The sequence below is a fragment of the Pelodiscus sinensis genome, chromosome 1 (assembly GCF_052426305.1).
Source record: "Pelodiscus sinensis isolate ZL-2025 chromosome 1, ASM5242630v1, whole genome shotgun sequence".
NCBI lineage: Eukaryota > Metazoa > Chordata > Testudines > Trionychidae > Pelodiscus > Pelodiscus sinensis.
This window is the reverse complement of record NC_143052.1, coordinates 4,772,298-4,782,161: the sequence shown is the minus strand read 5'-3', so window position 1 is coordinate 4,782,161 and position 9,864 is coordinate 4,772,298. Positions and strand designations below refer to the sequence as shown.

The 9,864-nt window shown below is 61.8% G+C and overlaps 1 protein-coding gene across 1 annotated transcript; it reads right to left on the bottom strand.

The window, feature by feature from the left end:
• Nucleotides 1-494: 494 nt before the first annotated feature.
• LOC102446572 (tubulin alpha chain-like) lies at nt 495-7,526 on the bottom strand. Its single transcript, XM_075925021.2, has 4 exons — nt 7,508-7,526; nt 3,954-4,176; nt 2,718-2,866; nt 495-1,686 (listed from the first exon to the last, which is right to left on the bottom strand). The coding sequence occupies exons 1-4, from the start codon at nt 7,508-7,510 to the stop codon at nt 679-681; spliced, it is 1,383 nt and encodes a 460-aa protein (XP_075781136.1). The 5' UTR covers nt 7,511-7,526; the 3' UTR covers nt 495-678.
• Nucleotides 7,527-9,864: the final 2,338 nt, after the last annotated feature.

Here is a 9,864-nt window from a genome sequence, read left to right as displayed (position 1 = left end):
GACGGGGGCTGCTTGGGGCAAGTGAGCAGTGGCTGGGGGGGCAGGGGGAGATGAGGCAGTCTCGGCTGGGCTAGGAGGAGTGAGGATGTTAAGGAAGGGGGTGAAGCCCCTTCCCCACAGAGGACTAAGGCTCTGCCCTGGCTCCTCTGTTCACATCACTCCTAATCGACCCTGTGTCTGGGAGCCAACAACCCTTCTACTCTACCGGCTGGCTGAGTCAGCTTGCTGTGGATGGGGGTGCAGGGTCGGGGGGTTCCCCACCACGTGGTCACAACCTTACAGGCTACGTTAGGTCACGAGCTTTCGTGGTTTGAAGCATCTCATGAAGCAGGCTCCAGCCCACAAAAGCTTCTGCCCAAATAAGCACGTTGGTCTTCAAGGTGCCACCGGCCCCCTTGTTGCGTGTACAAACAGGTACGGAAAAGCCGGCGAGGCGGCTGGCTCCCATGGAAATCCCACCCCGGTTTCACCAGAAAGAGCGGAACGAGAGACGGTTGCAGGTAAGAATTTATTCAGATCTGGCCAGCAGAGATGACCACGCAGATGAGCCACGTTCAGATGTTCCAGCAGGAACGAGGCGAGTCCGGCCAGCAGTGCCTCTAGCAGCAAGATGGTCACGTAGCTCAGTGACGTGTCACCCCAGCTACCGTCACCCCTGAAAGTCGGAGCAACGCCAGGCTAAGGCCTAGAGCAAGTGTTGAAATAATCTTCTCCCTCCTCTGCCGTTTCCTCCTCCTCCTCCGTGGAATCTCTGCCCACCTCCTCATAGTCCTTCTCCAGCGCAGCCATGTCCTCCCGGGCCTCAGAGAACTCCCCCTCCTCCATGCCCTCCCCCACGTACCAGTGCACAAAGGCCCGCTTGGCGTACATCAGGTCGAACTTGTGGTCCAGCCGGGCCCAGGCCTCCGCGATGGCCGTGGTGTTGCTCAGCATGCAGACGGCCCGCTGCACCTTGGCCAGGTCCCCGCCCGGCACCACCGTGGGCGGCTGGTAGTTGATGCCCACCTTGAAGCCGGTGGGGCACCAGTCCACGAACTGGATGGAGCGCCGGGCTTTGATGGAGGCGATGGCGGTGTTGACGTCCTTGGGCACCACGTCCCCCCGGTAGAGCAGGCAGCAGGCCATGTACTTGCCCCGGCGCGGGTCGCACTTCACCATCTGGTTGGAGAACTCAAAGCAGGCGTTGGTGATCTCCGGCACCGAGAGCTGTTCGTGGTAGGCCCTCTCCGCCGAGACGATGGGCGCGTAGGTGGTGAGGGGGAAGTGGATGCGGGGGTAGGGCACCAGGTTGGTCTGGAACTCCGTGAGGTCCACGTTCAAGGCGCCGTCGAACCTCAGGGAGGCCGTGATGGACGAGACGATCTGGGCGATCAGCCGGTTCAGGTTGAGGTAGGAGGGGCGCTCGATGTCCAGGTTCCGGTTGCAGATGTCGTAAATGGCCTCGTTGTCCACCATGAAGGAGCAGTCTGAGTGCTCCAGCGTGGTGTGGGTGGTCAGGATGGAGTTGTAGGGCTCCACCACCGCCGTGGAGACCCGCGGGGCAGGGTACACCGAGAACTCCAGCTTGGATTTCTTCCCGAACTCCACCGAGAGACGCTCCATCAAGAGCGACGTGAATCCCGAGCCCGTGCCGCCGCCGAAGCTGTGGAAGACCAGGAACCCCTGAAGGCCGCTGCACTGGTCAGCCTGCACAAATGAAGGACACTGAACTAGCCTTGGTCATGCTGCGCCTACAGGCCCCCTGTCTTCTCCCCTCCTCCCCCCCATTACATCACCCTCCAGACATCAGCTCCATGTGTGACCATGATGGGATCCAAGTGATGTTGGGTTATAGGGATACGTTGTAATTATGTATGGACATAGTCTGTACTGACAACCTATTGGAGATCCAAAGATCCACTGATGTACCTCAATAGATCACCCCCCCAAAACAGGTAGCAGCCACCTGTTCACCGTGGAAGACCGATTAAGTCAACCAGCATATATAGAACCTGTGCTTTTGAGATGTACTGCCTGGTACACCCTACTGGCACCTTCAGCAGGAGCTTACTTGAAAGAATTGAGCATACCGGCACCTCTCGACAAGTGTCCAACAGGTGGCTGGGCCACATGTCTTATAGGGGTTCTGTCTCTTAAAAGGGCGATGCCGGCCTCACCGCAGCTTCTTTCGTCCTTCCCCCCCCCCCCCCCCCCCAACTTCTCCCCTGGAGTACCAGCACCATCCTTTTATTTAAAAAGAAAAGAGTGCACTGTGTAGACCCCAGCCTTGGCACCAAACGAGCGAGATGCTGGTTCATGAGTCAGCATGAGGATTTCGTCCCAACCCAAGACGGATGGCTGGGCAGGTCAGCTTTCACAGCAGTACAGGCATGTAGCCCCACATCTGTACAACAGCTGGGCAGGCAAATATCAGTGATAGATCAACCCAAGATTAGATCCCAACCCAAGAATACATCCCATGCTTTCAGCAAGTTCCAGCTACAAAAGCCCAGCACACTGGGAGCCAGGTACCAATTTTGACTCGGAGCTCAGCTGTCTAGGCCGGCCATGACGGGGGCCCGAGCGCGCTACAGGGCTCCTGTCCGTACCGCACCCATGCCAGGCTCACCCAGGGCGCTTTGTGTCCCAGCTGTGGGCAGAGCCGGTCGAGGCTTCGCTGCCTCAGGCCAAGAGGTTCCTGCTCCGGGGAAGGGGGAAGAGGCGGGTCCCCCACTCACCATTTTGCGAGTCCGGTCCACCACGGCGTCGATGATCTCCTTCCCGATGGTGTAGTGGCCCCGGGCGTAGTTGTTAGCCGCGTCCTCCTTGCCGCTGATCAGCTGCTCCGGGTGGAAGAGCGAGCGGTAGGCCCCAGTCCGGATCTCGTCTGTGAGGGAGCAGAGCCGGGATGAAGTCCAAGCTTGCACCAGGAGTCCGTGATGCCCACCGTCCGCCCGGCACCACAGCCCTGATGCCAGGTCGTCGGGCTCCTCACTCCCCTGCAAGTCGCCGGCCATTACGAGCACCGATAACTCGGTGGATCTGGGCTGGGACAGGCTGGCCAGCGCCTGGTTACCTGCGGTAGGAGCACCGTACTGGAGGCCATTGAGAAATGGGAGGGAAGGCGCCTTCTCTCGTCCCAGCGGGCCAGTGATCAACACCGAGATCAACATGGCCTGTGCAGATGTCAGGTCTGAAGGGGTGCTTCCCTCACAGCTGGCAGGGTGGGGGGAGGGACTGGGGGCGTGTCTATGCAAATAGGCTTTGCTCCAGCTGCATGTTGCTAGCTGTTCAGCTGGGGGGGGTTTGCTCAATCAATGCGAGACCCAACATGAGGTCCAGGTATTAAATTCAGGGAGGGCTCAAATAGGGCGACCAAGGCTTGCCCTGGTGGGGGAATCCAGATGAGCAGGACTGCGCTACATGGCTCCAAAGGGGGCTCCCTGTCAGCAGAAAGAACTTGGCTAAGTAGGGGTTCGACTTAGAGACCTAGCGGGGACTGGAGGCTGCGTGGCCCTTCTTGCCCTGACTGCTCTGGCCCTCCCACCCAGGCCGGTCAAAGAGCCGAGCTCCAGACGCACCCTGAAGAGCCTTCGTGTTAGTTGGGGGTTTCTCCCCTGCTTGAGAGGAGTGAAACCGCTGGGAGCCACGGGCCTTGGAGACGCTGGGCAGACGTCACGGAAGAGGTGGGTGGCAGCCGACGGGGACTGACAGCCAGGCGGGAGGTGGCAGAGAGGCGCAGTGAGAGAGACCCCACAGCGAGGAGGGGAGGTGAACTCTGCGGCCGCACCTCTGAACTCTGGGCCTGCCCTGACTGGTGCCTTTCCCCTGCAGACTCAGTGCGCAAGGGGCCCTGCAGAGGTGCCCTGGGTGGGGTGGAATGGGATGTCCTGGGGGGTTGGAGGGGAGCCCCCGGACACCCAACCCGGCCCCAGCGGCTGGCGCTCCCCGGCAGCAGGGTCACAGCGTCTTACCGATGACGGTGGGCTCCAGGTCCACGAACAGGGCTCTGGGCACGTGCTTCCCCGCCCCCGTCTCGCTGAAGAAGGTCCCGAAGGAGGAGTCGGCCTGGCCGGAGGAGGGCTCCACGCAGACGATGCCGTCGGGCTGGATGCCGTGCTCCAGGCAGTACAGCTCCCAGCAGGCGTTGCCCATCTGCACGCCCGCCTGGCCGATGTGGACGGAAATGCACTCCCGCTGCGGGGGAGGGACACAGCGAGACGGGGGTGTTACCGTACGCTCCCCCTACAGACTCCAGGGCCGGTTTCCCAGCTGGGACACCTGGCCCCGCAAACAGCCGCGATCCGCCAGGCCCACGGGATCAGGGCCCCAGCGGGGCTGCCGTGCGGCTCCTGCCAGCTACCCGCTTGCATGGAGCCCTGTCCGCTGGGCCGCAGAAGGGCTGATGGAGGGGACCCTCTCCGTCCCCCCCGGTGCTGTGCAGGGCAAGGTCGAGTCCACCACAGGAGAGGTGGCAGGTGCAGACAGATTAGTCAAGCGCTCTCCTGCCGACACGTTGGGACGAGAAGAGGCACCGGCGTGGACAGGAGAGCAGCCCCCCACCCCCACTGACCTTACCGCCCACCAGCCGCCGCGGTCTGTGCACAGCGACTTGAGCAACCCTAACTTCAGTCATGCAACCCAGGGCACCTGTCACTCCAGCCCCATGGGGGAGAGGTGCCAAGGCTCAGGGCTCCCCACAGCCGGATTAACTCTTCTGGGGGTCCAGGGCTAGTAGGTTGTGGGACACCCCCAGGCTCTGGGGTGGGGCCAACAATGAAGGGTTCAGTGTGTTAGGGGGTCTACTGAGGGGCAGGCTGGGGATGGGGGTGCAGCATCTGGGCAGTGCCAGGGCAGGCTGAGAGGGGAACATCTGGGCAGGAGGTGGGGTGCAGGTGCAGGCTGAGGGTGGGGTACTGGACCAGAGGGAGCTGTTATCTGGTGCAGCTTGGGAGGGGTGCAACTTAGTGCTCCACATGGCCAGGCACTGCTCCCCACCTCCGATTGGCCAGGAATTCCTGGCCAATGGGAGTGACGGGGCGGAGTCTGCATGCAGCTTGGGGCGGAGCTTCCGTGTGCTGCCGTTCCCCCAGCCCTTGGGAGGGGAGGGGAGACTAGAAGAGGGGTGTGTGCATATGTGGGGGGGGGGGGAGGGAGAACAGCAACATCGCGTCCTCCCCCTGCCAAGCACAGCCCGATGCTGATCCTGGTTTGCCTCAATGCAGCCCACAAGGCTCAGCCCCCCGCCAGCTGGATCAAGGGAAGCTGCAGGCCAGCCCCGACCCACAGGGCCCCCCCTTCAATACACACCCTACGACGGCAGTGCACGATCCCAGACACAGCATCAGAGACGGCCTGCACCGGTACAACCCCAAAGCAGCCCCACAGCCTGCCCGCTGGCTACAGAGCCTCTCCCGCCTGGCTGGGGCAACGGGGTGGGGGGGAGCCCTGCAGGGCCAGCAGCTCCAGGAGAGACATGAACTCGCCTGGCATCGCGAGCATCACCACGGCCGGGGCTCTCTGGAGGCTCCCTGCCGTATCCGGAGGCCTGTTGCTGGGCCGAGTGGGTGGGGGCCTGGCCGTAGGGGTCACAGCTCCGGCCATGCAAGCGGCCCCCTTCACCAGCCACCCAGGGCATCTACCCCTGCCGGCAGCTCTGCTAACGCCCGCCCTGCGGTAGCCTCTCCGTGCTGCCGTAAGCACGGCCCGCTCAGCGGCAAGTCATGCCAAGCAGGAGGCGCGAGCAGAGCCTATGGGGAGAGGGGAAGGAAGGAGAGATCCACGCCTTATATCAAGCCTAAAGGCCCCGCCCCCAGAGCCAAGCTCCGCCCATCCCCAGCCCAACCCTTCCTGGCCGTGCTACTGCCCGACTTCTAATCAAAGCAGCATTTAGGCTTTTCCCAGTGGAGGAACCAGCGGGAAGGAGACACTTGACACTACAGGCACAGGCACCGTTTAGGGAAACTGAGGCAGGGCTAGGACTGGGCCGGCAGGAGAAGCAGCACCAATAATCGGGGCCGTCACTCTGGATAGACCAGCACATGGAGCCGTTTTAAGCAGCCCCACAGCCCCCAGCCAGAAGGCACCTCGCAGGACGGGCGCGGATCAGTGCAGGGGCCGGGCTAGGACGCGCCAGGCTCCCTGGTGCTCCCGAACGGCTTCGTTTTACGGAAAGAGACTGAACACGGGCGCCGAGTCCAGCTGGATTCCAAGGGCAGAAGGGGCCAGCGGGACCCCCTGCTCGGACCCTCGACAGGCCACAAGCCTCCCCCCCCCCCCCCCAAGGGCAGTCCAAGAAGCCATCTCTCCCCATTGTAAGGAGGGAGGGGACTGGCTCAGCGTTCCCCGGCAGGCCTGGAGCAGAGCCCAGGTGAGAATCCCGACAGCCTGAGCGCCAGGCCAGTGCTCTAGCCACTAGGCCTTACAGCCGCCAAGGTTGGCATGGAATGCTAGCTCTGCAGCGGGGAATCCAGCCGAGCTCACTCCAGAGTCACCGTCCTACCCCCCAGGAACATGCACCTGCCTCAGAACGGGGCTGTGGGGGCATTTGCACCCAGCTTTCACATGCAGCCCCAGCCCAGGCCATATGCACCCCCAGGGCCCTCCCCACAGAGAGGCGGTAAGGCAGGACAGGGCTAACCTCCCCTCCCCCACACAGCTAACAGCCCAGCTGGTTCACAGGCTCTAGCTACTGTGGGAGGGTAAGGCGATAACCCCCCCAGGCACCGACCCCACCCTTTGGGGAATCCATCCCCGCTCCTGGCAGGGGTCCCACCCCCAGGCCAGTGTCCCCAGGGAGCTCAGACCCCCACAGGCATTGGGGGACATGGCCAGGTTTTCAAGAGAGCTTGAACAGAGCTCGCTGGAAAAACCAGCCCCTCCCCCGCTGCCAGGCTGGCAGACTTTTGGGGGAGGCCCAGGGCCCCCACTGCCCCCCCCCCCGCCTAAGGCTCTGGGAGAGAGTTTGGATGCAGGGGTGTGGGGGGGGGGAGAGGAGAAGAGATCTGGGAGGCAATGAGGATGCAGGCTCCAGGCTGGGGCAGGGGATTGGGGTGCAGGCTCTGGGGAGAGTGGGGTACACAAGGGTGGAGGAGGGAGGGGTTACCACATTCACCTCAAGCACCCACCTCTGGCAAAGGCACCGGGGGGGGGGGGATTGCCAGCAGCTAGAGCAGCGCAGCACAGCACAGACACTTCCCCCCCCCCCCCAATAAAGTTACAGGGACACACACCAGTAGTTGCAGGGAACTAGCAGCCAGAAGGCTGTTTAGCCCCACTGCACTGGGGTATCCCCCCAGGCATACCAGGTCACCTGGGGGGCAGCAGGCAGAGCCAGGGGCTGCCCCAAGGGGAGCTCACAGGCCCACAGCCCCTGGCACTGGGGCAGGACAAACCCAGCACAAGAAGCAGGTTTCAAAACAGGCCTGGCTCCAGACCCGCTGTCGGGGACCAGAAAACTCCCCCTGGCTCCCCCCTCAGCAGAGCCCCCCCCTCCATGTCCACACATCACTAGCCCCCTCACACTCACCATCTCTGCTGCCTAAACAAGTTTGATTCCAATATGACCTGGCCAAGGTGACGCTCCCAGCTGCTTTATAGCCCCGGGGCAAACAGTCCCAGCTGTGCCGAGGGGAGGGGCGTGTCTTAAAAGGACAGCGGGTAGGCCAGACCTCGGCTCACAGCCCGTGGGTTTGAAGGGGTGCTACAGAGAAGCCCCTAACTCTGCCCGCCAGCTGCTGGCGTGTCCCCAGCTGCAGGGGAAAGGGAGGTTTCGCATCCGCGCTGTGAGCCCCCAGGCTGCTACGGGTCTGCCTGTTACGTGCCTGGCTGTAGCCCCTGGTGTTACCTGGCCAGCTGTGTGTCTGCCTGAGGAACCGCGTTGGCTCCATTAACACAGCGCCTGAGCATCCCACGCCCGTTCACGTGTTTATTCTCCACCCCCCTGGCAGTGCTATGGGAGGGGAAACTGAGGCACGGGGCCACGAAGGTGTAGGGTTTGTTTGACCGGCTGCCCTCTACCTGCTAGGCCCTGCTGCCTCCCACACAGTGTACACAGCTGGCTGGGTTGTGACAGCCGTGAGTTGGACAGAAGCTACGGGCTGGGTCCGCCGCGGAGAGGCGCCCGACGGCCCAGTGGCACCCACAGCCTGAGCAGGGGAGAGCTGCCTGCCGAAGTGCCGAGGGGGAGCTGTGTAACCCAGCTAATAGAAACCCTGAGAAGAGGGACGTGGCCTAAGCCAGCAGTGGGGAACCGGAACAGGTCCCTGGCTTGCCTGAACTGGCCCCGGCGCTCCTCCCCCCAGTATCAGGGAGCTGGTGTTGGTGCCCAGCCCAACAGCCCCCTCAGCCCCAGCCCGCTGCTACTGCACCCTCCCCCCCCACCCCCACCCCGCCCCTGTACCTCCCAGGCCCACCAACCCCCTGCACCCCAAACCCTCTTCCCAGCAGCCCCCTCCCACACCAGGCCCCTCATTTTTGGCCCCACCCCAGAGTCTAGGGCTGCTCACTGTAGTGCACCCCCGACTGATTTTTCTGTGGGTCAGCAGCCCCCACCCCCAAAAAGTTCCCCCACCTGCCCCCCCAAGGAAGCTAGGCACTTTAGGGTGCGTCTATGCAGCAACAAACCCCGCGAGCTGGTCCCAGCCTGCTGGCTCCTTGCCGTGTAGACAGACCGGCACCAGGACCAACCCTAGGGGAGCAGAGGATCCAGGCTTTGGACTTAGGGGTGCAAGTCCCAAAGTCTGTTACTTTCCCGGCCCGTTTCCCAAGCCGCTCTGCGGGTGCGCAACAGAACAAAAGCAGCATTGGCCTCCGGCTCCAATCCAAACCCGTGTTTCCCGGGGGGCGGCCTGATTTCATGGATTTACCCCCCACGTACAGCCTGCTAGCGTCGGGTGGGGGGTTGTAGGTCAGGCTGGCATGACACTGACCTCCGGCTGTTGCCCTCGCCTATTGCGAACACGCATCGGACCCTGTCTCTAGGGAAACAAACGCTCAGTTAGCATCCAGCGGCTCCGCTCTAGTAGTCCCCTTGCACTGAGCTCTATGGGGCAGGGCACTGAAGGGCATGCCGTGGAGGGGGCAGTAATCACTCTTGTCGTCCCAGTGTTCACTCCCTTTGCTTTGTTGTGTTGTGTGTGATTCTACTGGCTTGTGCTGGTCAGCAGTGACTCTGTGTGTGCGTGCCTCAGTTTCCCTGGGCATGGCAACACTATCTGGGGGAGGAGGGGGAGGCTGGACATGAAGTATGTGCAATCTCTCAGGTCCTGAGGACCAGCTGACAGCAGATAACACCTTGGGCCCCAGAGGCAGGATAGAGGAGAACATAAGAACGGCCGTACTGGGTCAGACCAAAGGTCCATCTAGCCCAGTAGCCTGTCTGCCGACAGTGGCCAGCACCAGGTGCCCCAGAGAGGGTGGACCGAAGACAATGATCAAGCAATTTGTCTCCTGCCATCCCTCTCCAGCCTCTGACAAACAGAGGCCAGGGACACCATTTTATCCCCTGGCTAATAGCCTTTTATGGACCTAACCTCCATGAAATTATCTAGCTTCTCTTTAAACTCTATTATAGTCCCAGCCTTCACAGCCTCCTCTGGCAAGGAGTTCCACAGGTTGACTACACGCTGTGTGAAAAAGAACTTTCTTTTATTAGTTTTAAACCTGCTCCCCATTAATTTCATTTGGTGTCCTCTAGTTCTTCTATTTAGGGAACTAATAAATAACTTTTCTTTATCAGCCCTCTCCACACCACTCATGATTTTATAGACCTCTATCATATCCCCCCTCCGTCTCCTCTTTTCTAAACTGAAAAGGAGGGGGCAGGGCTGCCTAGGGGGCTGAGCCCAGTGGCTGGGTGTGAGTTTCGTTTTTCAGCTGGCTGAG

Bases quoted from the DNA above. Each gene is read 5' to 3' on its own strand.
- LOC102446572 (XM_075925021.2), bottom strand. The intron at 2,867-3,953 runs GTAAGACGCTGT...GCTCCCTCACAG, and splicing joins CCTGGAGCCCACCGTCATCG to ACGAGATCCGGACTGGGGCC. The intron at 1,687-2,717 runs GTGAGTGGGGGA...TCATTTGTGCAG, and splicing joins TGGACCGGACTCGCAAAATG to GCTGACCAGTGCAGCGGCCT.